Here is a 22,355-nt window from a genome sequence, read left to right as displayed (position 1 = left end):
AAAGGTCTCTTAAAAGACCCTATCATATCCGCCTCCACCACTATTGCCGGCAGCCCATTCCACGCGCTTACCACTCTCTACATAGAAAACGTACACCTGGCGTCTCCTCTGTACCTACTCCCCAGCAACTTAAACCTGTGTCCTCTTGTAGCAGCCATTTCAGTCCTGGGAAAAAGACTCTGACTATCCAGCCTTAAAATATCCAGATTCAAGTGACATTACACCTGCTGCAGAAAAACTGAGAAGCTTCTGGAAAATACAGAATTAGCAAAACTGCAGTTACTGGAAAGCTAACTGAACAATTACACATAGAAAATTGATGATATAAATATAAAATTAAGCATAGAAAAAGTACAGGAAAAATGCAAGAAAAATAACAATTCTGCACCCTAATCCAACATGACTATCACCTTGATGCCTGTCTGATCATTCCTTTCTGCTTAATTGTGCATGGTTTACTCAGGGCCACCATTTGGGCCTGCTGACACACAGTGAGGATTAAACTGAATTCCCTTGACATTGCAATATCCTGGCTTCTGTGTTAGTTTTGCTAAATCACAACATGTATCCAGAAAGTAGTATGGGACAATAAGTTTCTAATAAGAAGCTGCAGAAGATCGTGAACACGGCGCAGCACATCACACAAACCAATCTTCCATCCTTGGACTCACTTTACGCCGCACGCTGTCGGAGCAGTGCTGCCAGGATAATCAAGGACACGACCCACCCAGCCAACACACTTTTCATCCCTCTTCCCTCCGGGAGAAGGGTCAGGAGCTTGAAGACTCGTCCGGTCTGATTTGGGAACAGCTTCTATCCAACTGCGATAAGACTGCTGAACGGATTCTGACCCGGATCTGGGCCGTACCCGCCAAATATCTGGACCTGCATCTCAGTTTTTTTGCACTACCTTACTTTCCATTTTTCTATTTTCTATTTATGATTTATAATTTAAATTTTTAGTATTTACTATCGATTTGTAATACAGGGAGTAGGAAGCGCAGAATCAAATATCACTATGATGATTGCATGTTCTAGTATCAATTGTTTGGCGACAATAAAGTATAAAGTATAAAGTAAACTCTTAAGGAGAATTTCAGGAAGTTGAGGTTTTGAAAACCTAGCAAGGAATGAGTTAGGGGGCAGAAAATCAGAAATTAGACTGTAGAGGAGAGAATACTAAACCCTGACTGGAGAGACTCTGCCAATTGGACCGATATCTTTTCCTTGTAGATTGTTCAGATTTTTGTGAAAAGGTGGAGGCTGTCCTCACTAACAATGTTTCCTTTCCCATGTCCTCCAAAATTAATCTGTTCCTTTGAGCAGGAAGTGAACAGGCCTTGCTGTAAGTTGCAGACTGGGCCTACGGATATCATTAGGACCAATTGGTAATTTAAGGTTGGGAAAGTCGGTGGTATCGGTGGCTGCTGTGCTGGTTCCACATCAGATCAAACTGTTGGAATCTGACCAGAGAAAGCACAGATTGTCAAGCTTCATTTTTTAGGTTTCTGTGCAGACAGGACAAGGGGATCATGAGTTATAGCCATGGTCTGATCACACAAGACTTTCCTTTTCCCAGCCTGTGTCATAGACCAATGTCATCCCATTCCTTAATCTACCAGCTACCCACCCCTTGACTATAGACTGCTGATGATAGTTTATACTCCAGTCTGTTGGCCAGACTGTCAATCTAATCAGCAAGAGATCACAACGTTTTACTTAAATGCCTTCCCTGCAACAGCTCCAAACAGTTTTAGCACCACTTCAGAAAGAAGACGGACACTGAAACTATGAATGTTGACAATTGAAGAACTAATCATGAAATTACCAGTTGTATTAGGAGGTGTGGTTGGTTGGACAATGAAAAGAATAAATTCATAAAAGGGGAGGGGGTGCCAAACTGATTCCTGGGATCGCAGGACTGATGTGTAAAGAGAGATCAGAATCAGAATCAGGTTTATTATCACCGGCATGTAATGTGAAATTTGGTAACTTAGTAGTAGCAGTTCAATGCAATGCATAATATAGAAGAGAAAAAAATGAATAAAATAAAAATAATAATAATAAATAAATAAGTAAATCAATTACAGTATACATATATTGAGTAGATTAAAAACGTGCAAAAAACAGAAATACTATATATTAAAAAAAGTGAGGTAGTGTCCAAGGGTTCAATGTTGATTTAGGAATCGGATTGGATCAGTAAGTATACAGATGATACTAAGATAGGTGGTGTTGTGGATAATGAAGTAGGTTTTCAAAACTTGCAGAGAGATTTAGGACAGTTAGAAGAGTGGGCTGAAAGACGGCAGATGGAGATTCCTGCTGAAAAATGTGAGGTGCTACATTTTGGTAGGACTAATCAAAATAGGACATACATGGTAAATGGTAGGGCATTAAAGAATGCTGTAGAACAGAGGGATCTAGGAATAATGGTGCACAGTTCCCTGAAGGTGGAATCTCATGTGGATAGGGTGGTGAAGAAAACTTTTGGTTTGTTGGCCTTTATTAATCAGAGCATTGAGTATAGGAGTTGGGATGTAATGTTGAAATTGTATAAGGCATTGGTAAGGCCAAATCTGGAGTATTGTGTACAGTTCTGGTCACCGTATTATAGGAAAGATGTCAATAAGATTGAGAGAGTACAGAGGAGGTTTACTAAAATGTTGCCTGGGTTTCATATCCTAAGTTACAGAGAATAGTTGAACAAGTTAGGTCTTTATTCTTTAGAGTGTAGAAGGTTGACGGGGGACTTGATAGAGGTGTTTAAAATTATGAGGGGGATTGATAGAGTTGACGTGGTTAGGCTTTTTCCATTGAGAGTGGGGAAGATTCAAACAAGAGGACATGGATTGAGAATTAGAGGACAAAAGTTTAGGGGTAACATGAGGGGGAACTTCTTTACTCAGAGAGTGGTAGCTCTGTTGAATGAGCTTCCAGCAGAAGTGGTTGAGGCAGGTTCTATGTTGTCATTTAAAGTTAAATTGGATAGATATATGGACAGGAATGGAATAGAGGTTTATGGGCTGAATGCAGGTCAGTGGGACTAGGATATGGTAAGAGTTCGACATGGACTAGAAGGGCCGAGATGGCCTGTTTCCATGCTGTAATTGTTATATGGTTATATGGCAGAGGGTAGAAGGTGTTCCTGAATCACTGAATGTGTGCTTTCAGGCTTCTATACCTCCTACCTGATGGTAACAGTGAGAAAAGGGCATGCCCTGGGTGCTGGAGGTCCTTAATAATGGACACTGCCTTTCTGAGACACCACTCCCTGAAGATGTCCTGGGTACTTTGTAGGCTAGTGCCCAAGATGGAGTCAACTAAATTTACAACCTTCTGCAGCTTCTTTCGGTCCTGTGCAGCACCCCCCACCCCAACAACCAGACAGTGATGCAACCTGTCAGAATGCTCTCCACAGTACATCTATAGAAGTTTTTGAGTGTATTTGTTGACATGCCAAATCTCTTCAAACTCCTAATGAAGTATAGCCACTGTCTTCTTTATAACTACATCGATATATTGGGACCAGGTTAGATCCTCAGAGATCGTGACAGCCAGGAGCTTGAAACTGCTCACTCTCTCCACTTCTGATCCCTCTATGAGGATTGGTACATGTTCCTTTGTCTTACCCTTCCTGAATTTCACAATCAGCTCTTTTGTCTTACTGACATTGAGTGCCAGGTTGTTGCTGCAACACCACTCCACTAGTTGGCATATCTCACTTCTGTACGCCCTCTTGTCACCACCTGAGATTCTACCAACAATGGTTGTATCATCAGAGCACAGGGTCAATATGGACCAGAGCACCGTAAGAAATAGGAACAGAATTAGGCCATTTGGCCCATTGAGTCTGCTCTGCCATTTGATCACGGATGATCTATTTCCCCCTCAATCCCATTCTCCTGCCTTCTTACCATAACCTTTCACACCCTGACTTATCAAGAATCTATCAACCTCTGCCTTAAATACACCCAATGATTTGGCCTCCACAGCTGCCTATGGCAACGAATTTCACAGATGCACCACCCTCTGGCTGAATAAATTTCTTCTCATCTCTGTTCTGAGGTTGCGCCCTCTGGTCCTAGACTCCCCCACTGTAGGAACCATCCTCTCCACATCTACTTTAAACATTGAAACATTCAATAGACTTGAATAGGTTCCCACTCATTCTTCTAAATTCCAGTGAGTACAGGCCCAGAGCCATTGAATGCTCCTCTTATGATAAGCTTTTCATTCTCATGAATATCCTCTGAACCCTTCCATTGTAAGCATGCCCTTTGCTCTATTATATGCCTTCACTTTTGCTTTTATGTTGGCTTTGACTTCTCACGTCAGCCACAATTGTGTCATCCTGCCTTTAGACTTCTTCTTCTTTGTGATGATTATATCCTGTCCCTTCTAAATTGCCCCCAGAAACTTCAGCAATTGCTGTGCTGGTGATTTCCTTTCCAATCAGCTGTGGCCAGCTCCTCTCTCATGCCTCTGTAATTCCCTTTACTCCACTGTAACACTGATACCTTTGACTTTAGCTTCTCCATCTCAAAATGCATGGTGAATTCTATCATACTATGATCACTGTCTCCTAACGGTTCCTTTACCTTAAGATCCCTAGTCAAATCTGGTTCATTGGAGCTATAGGCAGGTAGTCACTCCAGGGTCTGGGTAACAATCAGGAGAGGGAAGGGCAAGAGTCAGATACTAGAGAGTACCCCAATGGCTGTCCCCCTTGACAACAAGTACTCCTGTTTGAGTCTGGCCCTGTGGCTCAGAAGGGTAGGGAAAGGAAGAGGATGGCAGCAGTGATAGGGGACTCTATAATTAGGGGGTCAGACAGGCGATTCTGTGGACGCAGGAAAGAAACGCAGATGGTAGTTTGCCTCCCAGGTGCCAGGGTCTGGGATGTTTCTGGTCGCATCCATGATATCTTGAAGTGGGAAGGATAACAGCCAGAGGACGTGGTACATATTGGTACCAGCGACATAGGTAGGAAAAAGGAGGAGGTCCTGAAAGCAGACTACAGGGAGTTGGGAAGGAAGCTGAGAAGCAAGACCTCAAAGGTAATAATCTCGGGATTACCGCCTGTGCCACGCGACAGTGAGAATAGGAATAGAATGAGGTGGAGGGTAAATGCATGGCTGAGGGATTGAAGCAGGGGGTAGGGATGCAGATTTCTGGATCATTGGGACCACTTTTGGAGCGGGTACGAACTGTACAAAAAGGACGGGTTGCACTTGAATCCCAGGGGGACCAATATCCTGACAGGGAGGTTTGCAAAGGCTGCTGGGGAGAGTTTAAACCAGAATTGCTGGGGAGTGGGAACCAAACTGAAGTGACAGAGGAAAGGGAGGTTGGCTACAAAGAGAGAAAGCTTGGAGACAGTGTGAGAGGGAGGATAGGCAGGTGATAGAGAAGGGATGTGCTCAGACCGATGGTTTGAGATATGTCTATTTTAATGCGAGGAGTATTATGAACAAAGCAGATGAGCTTAGAGCGTGGATCAGCACTTGGAGCTATGATGTTGTGGCCATTACAGAGACTTGGACAGTGCAGGGGCAGGAATGGCAACTTCAAGTGCCAGGCTTTAGATGTTTCAGAAAGGACAGGGAGGGAGGCAAAAGAGGCGGGGTATGGCACTGTTGATCAGAGATAGTGCCACGGCTGCAGAAAAGGAGGATGTCCCTGAGGGATTGTCTGCAGAGTCTCTGTGGTTGGAAGTTAGGAACAGGAAAGGCTCAATAACTCTACTGGGTTTTTTTTATAGACCACCCAATAGTAACAGGGACATCAAGGAGCAGGGTAGAGAGACAGATTCTGGAAAGGAGTAATAATAACAGGGTTGTTGTGGTGGGAGATTTTAATTTCCCAAATATTGATTGGCACCTCCCTAGAGTGAGGGGTTTAGATGGGGTGGAGTTTGTTAGGTGTGTTCAGGAAGGTTTCTTGACACAATATGTAGATAAGCCTACAAGAGGAGAGGCTGTACTTGATTTGGTATTGGGAAATGAACCTGATCAGGTGTCAGATCTCTCAGTGGGGGAGCATTTTGGAGATAGTGATCAGAATTCTATCTCCTTTAGGAACAGACAAGTTAGGGGAAATATGAGGCTATCAGGCAGGAACTTGGAAGCATAAATTGGAAACAGATGTTCTCAGGGAAACGAATGGAAGAAATGTGGCAAATGTTCAGGGGCTATTTGTGTGGAGTTCTGCTTAGGTATGTTTCAATGAGACAGGGAAAGGATGGTAGGGTACAGGAACCGTGGTGTACAAAGGCTGTTGTAAATCTAGTCAAGAAGAAAAGAAGAACTTATGAAAGGTTCAAAAAACTAGGTAATGATAGAGATCTAGCAAGAAGGAGCTTAAGAATGAAAATAGGAAAGCCAGAAGGGGCCATGAGAAGATCTTGGCAGACAAGATTAAGGAAAACCCCAAGGCATTCTACAAGTATGTGAACAGCAAGAGGATAAGGCGTGGGAGAATAGGACCAGTGTGACAGTGGAAGCATATGTATGGAACCGGACGAGATAGCAGAAGTACCTAATGAATACTTTGCTTCAGTATTCACTACAGAACAGGATTTTGGTGATTGTAGGGATGACTTGCACTGGACCAAAAAGCTTGAGCATGTAGATATTAAGGAAGAGGATATACTGGAGTTTTTGGAAAGCATTAATTTGGATAAGTCACCAGGACCGGACAGGACGTACCCCAGGCTACTGTGGGAAATGAGGGAGGAGATTTCTGAGCCTCTGGTGATGATCTTTGCATCATCAATGAGTTCGGGAGAGGTTCCGGAGGATTGGAGGGTTGTAGATGTTGTTCCCTTATTCAAGAAAGGGAGTAGAGATAGCCCAGGAAATTATAGACCAGTGAGTCTTACTTCAATCATTGGTAAGTTGATGGAGAAGATCCTGAGAGGCAGGATTTATGAACATTTGGAGAGGCATAATATGATTAGGAATAGTCAGCATGGCTTTGTCAAAGGCAGATCATGCCTTACGAGCTTGATTGAATTTTTTGAGGATGTAACTAAACACATTGATGAAGGTAGAGCCAGAGATGTAGTGTATATGGATTTCATTAAGGCATTTGATAAGATACCCCATGCAAGATTTATTGAGAAAGTAAGGAGGCATGGGATCCAAGGGGATATTGCTTTGTGGATCCAGAACTGGCTTGACCACAGAAGGCAAAGAGTGGTTATAGATGGGTCATATTCTGCATGGAGGCCGGTGACCAGTGGTGTGCCTCAGGGATCTGTTCTGGGACTCCTACTCTTTGTGATTTTTATAAATGACCTGGATGAGGAAGTGAAGGGATGGGTTAGTAAATTTGCCAATGACACCAAGGTGGGAGGTGTTGTGGATAGTGTGGAGGGCTGTCAGAGGTTACAGTGGGACATTGATAGGATGCAAAACTGGGCTGAGAAGTGGCAGATGGAGTTTAACCCAGATAAGTGTGAGGTGGTTCAGTTTGGTAGGACAAATATGATGGCAGAACATAGCATTAATGGTAAGATTCTTGGCAGTGTGGAGGATCAGATCGATCTTGGATCCGAGTCCACAGGACACTCAAAGTTACTACGCAGGTTGATTCTGTGGTTAAGAAGGCATACGGTGCTTTGGCCTTCATCAAACGTGGGATTGAGTTTAAGAGCCGAGAGGTAATGTTGCAGCTATATAGGACCCTGGTCAGACCCCACTTGGAGTACTGTGCTCAGTTCTGGTCACCTCATACAGGAAGGACGTGGAAACCATAGGAAGGGTGCAAGGGAGATTTACAAGGATGTTGCCTGGATTGGGGAGCATGCCTTATGATAATAGGTTGAGTGAACTCGGCCTTTTCTCCTTGGAGCGACGGAGGATGATAGGTGACCTGATAGAGGTGTATAAGATGATGAGAGGCCCTGATCGTGTGGATAGTCAGAGGCTTTTTCCCAGGGCTGAAATGTCTAGTATGAGAGAGCGTAGTTTTAAGGTGCTTGGAAGTAGGACAGGGGAGATGTCAGGGGTAAGTTTTTTACGCAGAAAGTGGTGAGTGGGTGGAACGGGCTGCCGGCGGCGGTGGTGGAGGCGGATACGACAGGGTCTTTTAAGAGACTCCTGATTAGGTACATGGAGCTCAGAAAAACAGAGGGCTATGTGTAACCCTAGGTAATTTCTAAGGTAAGGACATGTTCGGCACAGCTTTGCAGGCCGAAGGGCCTGTATTTTGTTGTAGGTTTTCTGTGTTTCTATGTTTCTATTGCACAACACCCAATCCAGAATCAACTTTCCCCAAGAGAGCTCAGGCACAAGGTACTCTAAAAGCCATCTTGTAGGCATTCTATTAATTCTCACTCTTGGTATCCAAAATCAGCACCAACCTAGTTTTCCCAATCTGCTTGCATATTGAAATCCCCCACGACTACTGCCCATTCATTTTCTATCTCCCATTATAACTTGTAGCTCACCTTCTGTCTATTGTTTGGAGACCCATATATAACTCCCATCAGAGTCATTTTAACCTTGCAGTTTCTTAACTCTGCCTACAATGATTCAACATCTTTGATCCTATGTCACCTCTTTCTAAGGATTTGATTTCATTTTTTACCAACAGAGCCTCATCACCCCCTCTGCCTTCTCTCCCGTCCTCTCAATACAATGTGTATCCTTGGATGTTAAGGCCACAACTATAATCTTTCAGCCACGACTCATTGATGTCCACAACAACATACCTGCTAATTTCTAACTATGCTACAAGATCAATTACTTTATTCCATATACTGTGTGCATTCAAACATAACACCTTCAGTTCTGTATTCATCACCTATTTTGATTTTGTCTCCCTGTTACGCTGCAACTCGTCTCACTGACTGTAACTTTGCCCTATCATCTACCTGTCCTTCCTCACAGTCTCACTGCACACGTCCTCTTTTTGTATACCAACTGCCCTATCTTCAGCCCTAACACTCAGTTTCCCATCCCCCTGGCAAATTAGCTTAAACCCTCCCAACAGTTCTCGCAAGGATGTTTGTCCCCCTCGGGTTCAGGTGTAACCTGCCCCTTTTGTACAGGTCGTACCTTCCTCAGAGGAGATCCCACTGATCCAGAAATCTGAAACGCTGCCCTCTCACCAGTTCCTCAGCCATGCATTCATCTGCAGTATCACCCTGTCATGTGCCACAAGCCGCGAACCAGAGATTACTACCCTGGAAGTCCTGTTTTTCAGCTTTCCACCTGGCTCCCTAAATTCTTTCTTCAGGACTTCCTCCCTTTTCCTACCTTTATCATTGGTGCCAATATGTCCCAAGCTTTCTGGCTGCTCACCATCCCCCCTTTCGAAAATACTTATTACTATCTAAAAGATCAGGGATACAAACAAAAGCAGGAACGGGGTACTGAATTAGATGACCGCGTTGACTAGAGGGAGCAGGCCAAAAGGGCTGGATGTTTGCTTCTGCTCCTGTATTCTGTGTTTCCACGTCACTGCTATTTCAGCAATTAACGCATACGGCTTGCTTCCCAATCTGCTGCTCCTCCTTCCCACTGCCTCCACAATTGGCATTAGCTGGTGCCTTGGCACCAGACTGCTACAGTACTTCAGCTCACAGAGCTCTAGAACCTGCTCTGGCGCCTCACGTAATGTCTACAGAGAATACCGTTCGAGAAGAAACATACAGTTTTCATCATCCAGACGAGGATAAACACTATGGCACAACAGACATTAGCTCAAATCAGCCAAGTGAACAGAACAGAATTATGAAGTTAGTATTTTGAACTATGCATAGATAAAATATTGATCCCCAGTAGGGTTGCCAACTGTCCCGTATTAGCCAGGACATCCTGTATACTGGGCTAAATTGGTTTGTCCCATACATGACCACCCTTGTCCCATATTTCCCCTGCTCAGGTAGAGCATTCCTATGAAACCGTTCATAAGCTGAAATGGCGTAAAGCGCAGAAGCAATTACCATTAATTTATATGGGAAAAATTTTTGAACGTTCCCAGACCCAAGAAATAACCTACAAAATCCTATCAATAATGCATAAAACCTAAAATAACACTAACATATAGTAAAAGCAGGAATGGTATGATAAATACACAGCCTATATAAAGTAGAAATAATGTATGTACAGTGTACCAGAATCGGGAAGATTAAGCCAAAACTGATTTATAGAAAAAAATCAGCACGAACACGCATGCACACATCATGTATGCGCACATCACGCATGCGCACACAGGTGCCCGTGCAAGGCTTCATGGTCATGGTAGTCTTTCTCAGGGTAAACACGTGTCCTATACTTGACTGCTACTTTTGTCCCTTATTTGGGAGTGAGAAAGTTGGCTCAGCTATGCCTGCATATAGAATCTGGACTCTTTATTCAGGTAATTATAATACATTATTTGGGCTGCATTCTTCATGGTTTCTATATTCATTTGCACCTCTGACCAGGATTGCTGCATTGTTTTCCCACAATTCTGTAATAATTAAATTGACAGACTATGATGACATGAAACTGCAAAGGAGAGTCTGAAGTTTGAGGCCTAGTGTTTGGGGTCCTCGTCCAGGGTTTTCATTCATCAACACCGGTGAGTTCCTGGTTGATTCTGAAGATCGAAGCCTGAAGGTCTGGATGTCTGCAGAAGCCTTGGCCTATGACCCTCTATGAGTTTGCTAGGGATGTTGATGCCCAATGTCTGAGTCCCCTGGAGGCTGAAGACGGCCTGCATGGGGTTGGAGGTCTGTGTTTGTGCGTGGTGGGTGGGAGGTAGAACAAGGATTGTTTTCCTGTTGTTGTTTCGTTGCTTGTTGTGTTCTATGTTCCAACACTTGCGGACTCCCCATCACATTGTTCGGTTTCGTTCGTGGCATTTCATTGTATGCTTCAATATACATGAGATAAATAAACAAATCTAAATCTGAGAGGTGTGACTCATAGTGTAGAACAATCTGTTCAAGAACGTATTTGGGGAATGAGGTTGAAGTAGTCATTAACCAACACCTTCTCAACCTCAACCTCAACCTCAGTGTAGTATTGCTGCCTATACCATGCGACAGTGAGGATAGGAATAGAATGAGGTGGCAGATAAATGCATGGCTGAAAAATTGGAGCAGGAGGCAGGAATTCAGTTTTCTGGATCATTGGGACCACTTCTGGGGCAGGTGGGACCTGTACAAAAGGGACAGGTTGCACTTAAATCTGAGTGGGACCAATATCCTTGCAGGTCAGTTTGCTCAAGCTTTAGGGAGTGGTTTAACCTATTATGGCAGGAGGATGGGAACCAGGATGATAGAGCTGAGGATGAGCCAGCAGGTTTACAAGTAGATGCTAGGTGCTACATGAATGTAAGGAAGGACAAGCCAATGATTAGGTACAAAGACAGACAGTACAAAGAGTTAAATTGTAACACAGAGGCAAAATTCAAGAGGGTGAAGAATGCAGAACTGAAGGTGCTGTATTTAAATCCATGTAGTATTCCGAATAAGGTGGATGAACTCGTGACACAATTAGAGATTGGTCGGTGTGACGTTGTAGGCAACACAGAGTCATGGTTGAAAGAAAGTCATAGTTGGGATCCTAATATCAAAGGATATATTTTGTATCGAAAGGACAGGCAGGAAGGCATAGGTGGTGGTGTGGCTCTATTAGTAAGAGATGGAATTACATCTTTAGAAAGAGGTGACATATGGTCAGAGAATGTTGAATCTTTGTTGCTGGAGTTAGAAACTGCAAGGGTAAAAAAAATTATGGGAATCATATCTAGACCTCCAAATAGTAGCCAAGACATAGGGTTGAGAGTGCAAAGGGAGCTGGAAAAGGCAAGTAATAAGGGTACTGTAACAATTGTAATGGGGGACGTCAATATGCAAGGGGGTTGGGAAAATAAGATTGGAGTTGGATCGCATGAGACAGAATTTGGTGAATTCCTACCAGGTAGCTTTTTAGAGCGGCTTGTGTTTCATCCTACTCAGGGGAAGGCTATCTTAGATTGGGTGTTCTGTAATAACCTGGATCTTATTAGGGAGTTAATGTAAAGGAACCCTGAGGAGGCAGTGATCCTTATATGATTGAATTCGTACTGCAGTTTGAAAGGGAGAAGCACAAGTCAGATGTACTAGTATCACAATGGCATAAAGAAATTACAGAGGCATGAGAGAGGAGCTTGCCCAGGTGGATTGGAGGAGGATATTGGCAGGGATGACAGCAGAGCAGAAATGGCTGAAGTTTCTGGGAATAGTTCACAAGGCGAAGGATAAATATATCCCACAGAGAAGTTGTTCTCAAGTAGCGGGGGTAAACAACCATGGCTGACAAGGGAAGTTAAAGACTGCATAAAAACCAAGGAAAGTGCATATAATGTAGGAAAAGTGAGTGGGAAGTTGGATGATTGGTAAGTTTATAAAATCCAACAAAAGGCAGCTAAAAAGCCATAGGAAGAAAAAAAAATTAAATATGAGGGCAAACTAGCCAATAGGATAAAGCAGGATACTAAAAGTTTTTTCAGTTATATGAAGAATAAAAGGGAGGTGAGAGTTGATATTGGACCACTGGAAAATGATGCTGGTGAGGTTGTAATGGGGGACAAAGAAATAGCAGATGAACTTCATAGGTACTTTGCATCAGTCTTCACTGTGGAAGACATGAGCACTGTGCCAGAGGTCCATGAGTGTCAGGTAGCAGGAGTGAGTGACATTGCTATTACAAAGGAAAAAACGCTAGGCAAACTGAACGGTCTTAAGGTGGATAAGTCACCTGGGCCAGATGGGCTACATCCCAGAGTTCTGAAACTGGATGGTGAAGAGATAGCAGATGCATTGGTTATGATCTTTCAAGTATCACTCGATTCTGGCATGGTTCCGGAGGACGGGAATGTTGCAAATGCCACTCTGCTCTTTAAGAAGGGAGAAAGGCAAAAGAAAGGAAATTATAGGCCAGTTAGCCTAACCTCAGTGGTTGGGAAAGTGTTGGAGTCCATTATTAAGGATGAGGTTTCGGGGTACTTGGAGACTAATGATAAAATAAGTCAAAGTCAGCATGGTTTCTGTCAAGAGAAATCTTGCCTGACAAATTGATTAGAGTTCTTTGAGGAAGTAACAAGCAGGTGGACAAAGGAGAGGCAGTGGATGTCATTTACTTGGATTGTCAGAAGGTATTTGATAAGTTGCCACACATGAGGCTGCTTAACAAAATAAAATCCTATGGCATTTTAGGAAAGATACTGGCGTGGACAGAGGAATGACTGACAGGCAGGAGGCAGCAAGTGTGAATTAAAAGGGCCTTTTCTGGTCGGCTGCCAGTGACTAGTGGTGTTCCTCAGGGGTCTGTATTGGGACTGCTACTTTTCACAATGCTTGTTGATGATTTGGATAGTGGAATTGATGGTTTTGTGGCAAAGATTGCGGATGATATAAAGATAGGCAGAGGGGTAGATAATGCTGAGGAAGCCATGTGATTGCAGAAGGACTTAGACAAATTGGAAGAATGGGCAAAAAAGTGGCAGATGGAATACAGTGTTGGTAAATGTAAGATAATGCATTTTGGTAAAAGGAACAAAAGTGCAGACTTATTTAAATGGAGAGAAAATACAAGTATCAGGGGTGCAAAGGGACTTAGGAGTCCTTGTGCAAGACTCCCAGAAGGTTAATCTGCAGGTTGAGTCTGTGGTAAAGAAGGCAAATGCAAAGTTGGCATTTATTTCAAGGGGAATAGAATATAAAAGCAAGGAGATATTGCTGAGCCTTTATAAGACACTAGTTAGGCCTCACTTGGAGTAACAGTCAACAGTTTTGGACCCCATATCTCAGAAAGTTTGTGCTGTCATTGAAGAGAGTCCAGAGGAGGTTCACGAAGATGATTCCAGGAATGAAGGGGTTAACACTTGAGGAGCGTTTGGCAACTTTGGGCCTGAACTCACTGGAATGTAGAAGAATGCAGGGAATCTCTTTGAAGCCTACTTTGAAAGGACTAGGTACGGTGGATGTAGAGAGCATGTTTACTATGGTGGGGGAACTAGAGGGTACAGCCTCAAAACTGAGGAGTGGCCCTTTAGAACAGAGGTAAGGAGGAACTTTTGTAGCCAGAGAGCAGTAAATCTGTGGAATGCTCTGCCACAGACAGCTGTGGAGGCCAAGACTACGGGTATATTTAAAGTGAAAATTGATAGTTTCCTGATTGGTCAGGGTATCAAAGATTATGGCGAGAAGGCAGATGTCTGGGAGTTAGTGGAATCCAGGATCAACCGTGACGGAATGGTGGAGCAGACTCGATGGGCTGAATTCTGATCCTTTGTCTTATTGTCTTATGGTCTAACCCTTCCTTCATGCACCTTCTGCTTTACATATCACAGTTCCTGAAATAGTTTTAGTTCATGGTTTCAATGATTCAGATAGCAATTGCACATCTTTGCTCTAGAGAACTGGGAAGTGATTGACGGCTTATCACAATCTTAATTACTCCAAAGGTTGTCATCATTAATTGCACAAGCTACGTAGTGTTAATGTATTTGCACAATTTATCAATAGGTGTAAACAGAGAATTTAAAACAGATGTCAGCAAATGTTAGATATAGTGCGTGTTATATCATCTTTTTTGTACTCATTACTATTTTGAAGGATAATGGAATTAAATGTTTTTTTAAATGACAATTTTAGCCCTTCCAACTGTGAACCAATTTATGTTGAGTTCGTATTGAACATTTTTCATTAATAATCAGAATCTGTAAAATCATGCTTTTCAGCTCACTTATTCACACACACAATACTTCTGATATTTATTGGTGCACTAAAATTAATTTTATTCTAAAGGTACGCAAGTGTAGACAACTAATTTGAAGTGTACAATTATAAATTTTATAAATCATTCATAAAAACGAAGATGCCTGAATTTAAAAATTATGTTTATTTCATTTTAGAACCCCAAGTAACCCCAATTCCAATACTTGCCTTTCACACACAACTCTTCAGGAGCAACTCTTTAGTTCATCCATAGTTGATAACAACTATATTTCCGGACATGGGACCATTGATTTATGGGTAATGGATTCCAAGTCTGTGCCACAAAATGCCCTAGTGATAAACATTTGACATAACAATTCTTGAGGCAACCTATGAGTAAGGATGAAATGTTAGTCCTTTCCGATTAGTAACCATGCATGGACACCCCCTGAGGGTGCCTGGAAAGTGCCCTAGCCCCTTTGGTTGAAGGTCCCAGCTGAGGATAGCTGAAGGATGAAGGTCATCACCTGAAAGGTGGTTCTGAAACCTCAGTTCATTGAGGTACAGCCAGATCGCAATATGGATGGCCATCCAGCAGTGGGAGAGGGTGTCTGGACAGGATATCTCGTGAAACATGGTGATGATGTGAAGTCACACCACAACAGCCTTCTACCTTTGTCTCATACAGTTTTACATTGATTATAACATATTAGCTAATTTGTATTCGACATAGAACTGGAAATGGAAATGAGATAAATAACCAGATAACTATTTCAATGAGTTAGGCATATTGGTACAGAAGTAAGCCAATCAGTTCTTCACAACTATTTCCCATTCCATTAGTTCATGGCTGGCCTGAACTTAACCACTTCAAACTCTCGCCTATGAGAATCTATCAGCCTCAGGGTTGGTTCATATTCAGCAGAGTTTAGATGGGAGCTGCAGATCTCTACCTGGTGTAAAGAAATGCTCCCAAGCATCATTCTTTGAAGGGTTTGGCTCCAGTTTTAAGAATGTTGCTTCCTGTTCCAGACTGTTCAACAGAGGAAATAGATCCTCTTATCTACACCATTAAAACATCAATTTAGGTAATTCAGTTACATCACTCTTAATCATCCATGCTCAATGGAATATAACCTTTCAGTGAAAGATAATATTGGCTCTGCTGAATTTCCACCCAAATAGTGAAGGTAGAAATTTACTCCATTGTAAAAATTTTACGGGGTCTTCCTCCCCCAGGCAGTTAATCTGATCGACCATTCTAGTTAGCCACTCCCACCCCTTCTTTCTATCACCCTAGTCACATTGTAAACACTTTAAAACACTTTTCATAATGCTCTTTACATTGTAAATACATTATGGTATTTATGCATTTATTCCATATTTGTACTTTAACCTCTAAGTTATTTTTTAATACAATTCTTTTTTCTTATAACACCAGATAACAATTTTTTTTGAAAGTGTTGCTCCCTCAGAAGTTTTTTTGTTTATGATAGACCACTTGAAGCTGAATGCAAATATAATTTCAGAATACTTGTATCACGTAGGAATTGGAGAACAAGAAATTAACTTTTTTTGAATATAATGGGTTTAATCGCATAGCGGTGCTGATGCTTTACAATAGTTCAAATAAGCTAAGAATGTTTTGTTGATTTTCATTTGTACAGTGACTGAGAATTCTTGCGGAAGTGTCCAACAATAACCAGCCAGCACTGATGGGTTCCAGATGTGCTGATACCATTTCTCCATGACTGCAATGTGCTGGCGAAACCTTTCACCATGCTTGTCACTGACAGCGCCAAGATTTGCGAGGAAGAAGTCTAAATGGGAATGCAGAAAATGAATCTTTCATGAGATGTTGCAATTCATGGTTTTGTACGCTTGAAGCATGTTGTCAACCAACTGCACAGAGTTGAGTGCTCTGAAGTTGCCAAGACAATTTTCAGCAAAATCCTTGAATTCCTTCCACGCAGTTTCCTGCAGTCCCACTATAACTTCTTTATATTGCCTGTCATTGATGACCTGTTTGATTCGCGGACAAACAAAAATGCCTTCCTTAATCTTGGTATCAGTTATTCTGACTTGAATTCTGAATTGAAATAACAAATATAGGTGATTTTCAAAAAAATGGTGCATGAGAGGGAAATTTCATGGTGATTTTCATGATCAGCAGCCCAAAATCCATAAGATACACCCAAAAGTATTCAGGAAGCAAAATCTTTGCTGTCTTGTGTAATTGTTGAATGCTGTTGTTTTTTGTTGCATATTACACTAACACACCACAGCAAATTCCCAACAAATGTAAATGTATATGGTGAATAAAATTGATCCCTAATCCTATAAGCTACCCTGAAACCTCTGTTTTCCACTAACTTAAGAGATTTAAAATCATTTTCCTTTTTCTGCAACATGACAGTAACATTGGTACACTGGATATCAGGGATTTGTAGTTTGTTTTCAGCATCCATGGTAAACCAGCCCGTACACCACACAGAAGTACTCATCACAAAGTCAGCCCGACAGGCGTGAAACTGAAACCACAACTGTTCAAGGGGAATAAAATTCATAAATCAAAACATTCTGCCTCTTCAAATCAAATCCAGTCACCTGTTACTGTGTGAAATAAAATCATGTCAAATCAATATTAACAAAAAGCTTTAGTAGCAGTTTTGGTGCAGAAGCAATGAGGCAGGTATGCCCGAATAACAGTAGCAAGCCATTTCTGCCTGCTATATCCACACTGCACACTGCACAGACACGACATGCACTGCTAATGACAATGGACAAAATCACCGAGCGGCTTATTCTACACTTCCTAACAGGGATGCATATTGATTTGGGTACCTGAGCTCCGAGTAAAATGGTTTTATTTCCTCACTAACGCTCAAGTGCATCAAGTTATGAAACTAGATTGCCTGAAGCTTCAGGGTATTAAAACATATTTATTAGAGTGAGGATACACTGTGTCTTCTGTGATTTGTGAACTTTCTTTGAGCACAGTACAACAGCTGGTTTGGATAGTAAATCTGATCATCTACCATTACCGTATTCTCAAGATGCTGGAACCTGAAGCAAAAGCAAACTGATGGACAATCTCAGTGGGTCAAGCAGATTGGTGAATGGTCAATATATTAGGCTGAGGCCCTGGATCAGGACTAAGAGTGAATGTGATGGGCAGATGGTGCCAGGTAGGGGAGAAAGAGTTGTTTTGTACAGAGGCTGGGGTGATAGGTGGAAGCAGATAGGGACACTAAAACAATGAACTCCGTCCATCCATCATCCCCTGCCTCACCTGGTTCCATCTATTACCTACCAGCCTCTGCCTTACCCCTCCCGCTCACCTCTCTGTACGAGTTACCTTCCCTGATGTGGGGTCTTGACCAGAAATATTGACCATCCCTTCATCTCCATGGCGCACTGAGTTCAACCAGCAGTTTTTGTTTTTATTTTTGCTCCATAAATTGATTAGTTTTTACAGGAGGTTCAAGAATCATGACTATCATTTACATAGAACATAGAAAATAGGTGTGGGAGTAGGCCATTCCGCCCTTTGAGCCTGCACTGCTATTCAGTATGATCATGGCTGATCAATCAACTCAGAACCCTGTACCAGCCTTCCCTCCATACCGCCTGATCCCCGTAGCCACAAGGGCCATACCTAACTCCCTCTTAAATATAGTCAATGAACTGGCCTCAACTGTTTCCTGTGGCAGAGAATTCCACAGATTCACCACTCTCTGTGTGAAGAAGTTTTTCCTAATCTCGGTCCTAAGAGGCTTCCCCTTTATCCTCAAACTGTGACCCCTCATTCTGAACTTCCCCAACATCGGGAACAATCTTCCCGCATCCAGCCTGTCCAATCCCTTTAGAATTTTATACGTTTCAATAAGATCCCCTCCAATTTTCTAAATTCAAATGAGTATAAGCCTAGTTGATCCAGTCTTTCATCATATGAAAGTCCTGCCATCCCAGGAATCAATCTGGTGAACCTTCTTTGTACTCCCTCTATGGCAAGGATGTCTTTCCTCAGATTAGGGGACCAAAACTGCACATAATACTCCAGGTGTGGTCTCACCAAGGCCTTGTACAACCGCAGTAGTACCTCCCTGCTCCTGTACTCAAATCCTCTTGCTATGAATGCCAGCATACCATTTGCCTTTTTCACCGCCTGCTGTACCTGCATGCCCACTTTCAATGACTGGTATATAATGACACCCAGGTCTCGTTGCACCTCCCCTTTTCCTAATCGGCCACCATTCAGATAATAATCTGCTTTCCTGTTCTTGCCACCAAAGTGGATAACCTCACACTTATCCACATTAAATTGCACCTGCCATGAATTTGCCCACTCACCTTACCTATCCAAGTCACCCTGCACCCTCTTAGCATCCTCCTCACAGCTAACACTGCCGCCCAGCTTCATGTCATCCGCAAACTTGGAAATGCTGCATTTAATTCCCTCATCTAAGTCATTAATATATATTGTAAACAACTGGGGTCCCAGCACTGAGCCTTGCGGTACCCCACTAGTCACTGCCTGCCATTCTGAAAAGTTCCCGTTTATTCCGTTTATTTACATGGCCATTAGTTTCATATATTTTCCCTCTTCATTCATTCTCTAATTTTAACTTGACAACCAGTAATCTCCAGTCAAGAGTGGTTTTCAGACTCTAGAGAGATTCTTTGCACAAGAGCTATTAGTCAGTGTTCCACAATGTCAAAGGAAAGGAGAATATCAGGTTTTTGCCAAGGTGAGTTGATCCATCTAACTAAACAGTTGGAGCCTTGGAGAATATGACAAGCAGGAAGATAAAGAGAAACTAATGGATGAGGTAGACTTAAATTTAGGAAAGGCTACTGATAAAGTTGCACATGGGAATTTGATTAACAAGCTTGGACCATGTGCAATTCTGGATAATATTCTGTCTTAAATTGAGGATTCATTATTAAGCAAATATAGAAAGTGGGAATAAACAGGTCCTTCTCAGGTTACCAGGCTGAGATGAATGGAGTACCACAATTATCAGTGCTTTAGATCCCACTTTTCTCCATTTATATTAATCATTAGCTATAAACAAGCGATTGAGACCCTGCATGATGCTGACTGCAAACAAGAAACAGTCCATCCCAATTCATTTCAAACCAGGCTTCAGCCAGCCACCTCTGAACAAAACTCTGCCCAATTTCCATAAGCATATAACCTGTAGCTCCAGAGGACCCACTGTTATACTAAAATAAGGAATGTCTACTGTTCTGTGCCCAGACCTCATTTCGGTAACTCTTATCACTTGGCTGCCCTTCTCCTGCCTACACACAGGCAGCGGCCAAAGAGCAAAGCTCCAGTGACTAGACAACAAGGAGATGGTCATGGGAGGCAAAAGAGTGGCTACCGGATGGATTCAAGTTGGTGGACTGTGCAGTGTTGAAGGACTCATCTGTGGATCTGAATGAAAACACCACAGTTGTTGCAGACTTTATTAAGAGAGTTGTAGAAGATTATATTCCACAAAATCTTTCAGAGTTTTCCCCAACCAAAAGCCCTGGATGAACCATGAGATCTGTAATCGGCTGAGGGCCGGATCAGAGGCATTCAAGTCCAGTGACCAAGAAAGTTACAAGAGGTCTAGGTATGATCTCTGGAAAGCCATCTCACAGGAGAAGTGGCAATTCCCGACTCAACTTGGATCAACGAAGGACGCTCAACAGTTGTGGCAGGGGATGAACACTACCTCTTATACAATAAATTCAAGCTACATAGGTGACAACAGGGTTTGACTTCCAGATGTGCTCAATGTTATCTCTTCTCACTTTGACTGTCAAAACACGAAAAACTATCATAAACTACCGCAGTCCCCGATGACCATGTGATTTCAGTCTCTGAAGCCAACATGTGAGCAGCCATCACGAGGGTGAACCCATGAAAAGCTTTCAACCCAGACAGGATACCTGGCCAAGTACTAAACACCTGTGCTGATCAATTGGCTGGAGTGTTCACTAAGAACTTTAACCTCTCACTTTGGCAGTCTGAGGTACCCAGCTGCTTCCAGCAGACTTCATTTATATCGATGCCGAAGAAGAACGTGGTAACCTGCCTCAATGACTATTGTCCAGTAGCACTTACATCCACAGCGACAAAGTGTTTTGAAAGGTTGGTGATGAAATATATAAGTTCCTGCCTGAGGAGCAACTTAAATCCACTCCAGTTTGCCTACTGGAACAACAGGTCCACAGCAAGTACCATTTCACTCACCCCTGGAACACCCGGACTGCAAACACCAGGATCCCCTTTATCGACTACAGCTCGGCATTCTATACCACCATCCCCTCAAAACTAATCAATAAAATTCAAGGCCTTGGCCTCAATCCCTCATTGTGCAATTAGATCCTCAATTTCCTCACTTGCAAATCCCAGTCATTTCAGATTGGCAACAATATCCTCTCCATAATTTACAGGTTGAGTCTGTGGTAAAGAAGGTAAATGCAATGTTGGCATTTATTTCACGGGGAATAGAATATAAAAGTAAGCTGATAATCCTGAGCCTTTATAAGACACTAGTCTGGCCACACTTGTATTATTGGGCCCATATCTCAGAAAGGATGTGTTGTCATTGGAGAGAGTCCAGAGAAGGTTCAAGAGGATGATTCTGGGAATGAAGGGGTTAACATATGAGTTGCATTTGGCAGCTTTGGACCTGTACTCACTGGAATTCAGAAGAATGTGGGGGGGATCTCATTGAAATCTACCAAATGTTGAAAGGACTGGACAGGGTGGATATGGAGAGGATGTTTCCTGTGGTTGAGGTATACGGAACTAGAGGGCATAGCCTCAAAATTTAGAACAGAGGTAAGGAAGAATTTTTTTAGCCAGAGAGTAGTAAATTTGTGGAATGCTCTGCCACAGACAGCAGTGGAGACCAAGGCTGTGGGTATATTTAAGGCAGAAGTTGATCGTTTCCGGATCGGTCAGGGCATCAAAGGATATGGCAAGGCAGATGTATGGGGTTAAGTGGGATTTGAGATCAGCCGTGATGGGATGGCAGAGCAGACTTGATGGGATGAATGGCCTAATTCTGCTCGTATGTCTTATGGTCTAATGGTTTTATAATCTCCATCAGCACATGTGCACCACAAGACTGTGTGGTTAGCCTTCTGCTCTACCCACTTTACATATACGCCTGTGTAGCTAAGTATAGCCCCAATGCCATATTCAAGTTTGCTGATGACACAATGCTGAATCATAGGTGCTAATGAATCAGCGTATATAGAGGGAGATTGAAAATCTGGCAGAGTTGTGCCGCGGCAACAACCTCTCACTCAATGTCAGCAAGACCAAGGAGCTGATTGTTGATTACAGGAGAAGGAAACCAGAGGGCCATGAGCCAGTCCTTATCGGAGGGTCAGAGGTGGAGACTGTCAGCAACTCCAAACTCCTCAATGTTATCATTGTGGAGAACTTGTTCTGGGCCCAGTACATGTGCAATTATGAAGAAAGCACGGCAGTGCCTATACTTCCTTAGGAGTTTGAAGAGATTCAGCAATGACATCCAAAACCTCGGCAAACATCAATAGATATGTGGTGGAGAGTACATTGAGTGGCTGCCTCACAGCCTAGTATGGATACACCAATGTCCTTGAATGGAAAATCCTTCAAAAT

The 22,355-nt window shown here is 42.7% G+C and overlaps 1 protein-coding gene across 3 annotated transcripts in view; it reads right to left on the bottom strand.

Annotated features, from left to right (window-relative positions):
* xkr6b (XK, Kell blood group complex subunit-related family, member 6b) overlaps nucleotides 1-22,355 on the bottom strand; it is a 485,147-nt gene that overhangs the window by 112,353 nt on the left and 350,439 nt on the right. The window contains exon 10 of one of the 3 annotated variants that reach the window (XM_072251433.1): nucleotides 2,096-2,135. The exons of the other annotated variants lie outside the window; for them this stretch is intronic. Coding sequence (XP_072107534.1) covers nucleotides 2,096-2,135 — 40 coding nt within the window. The remainder of the gene's footprint in view (nucleotides 1-2,095; nucleotides 2,136-22,355) is intronic. 3 annotated transcript variants of the gene reach the window in all.

The sequence above is a fragment of the Mobula birostris genome, chromosome 2, assembly GCF_030028105.1.
Source record: "Mobula birostris isolate sMobBir1 chromosome 2, sMobBir1.hap1, whole genome shotgun sequence".
Taxonomy (NCBI): domain Eukaryota; kingdom Metazoa; phylum Chordata; class Chondrichthyes; order Myliobatiformes; family Myliobatidae; genus Mobula; species Mobula birostris.
Note: the sequence above shows the minus strand (reverse complement) of the source record. Positions and strands in the feature narration are given on the sequence as shown.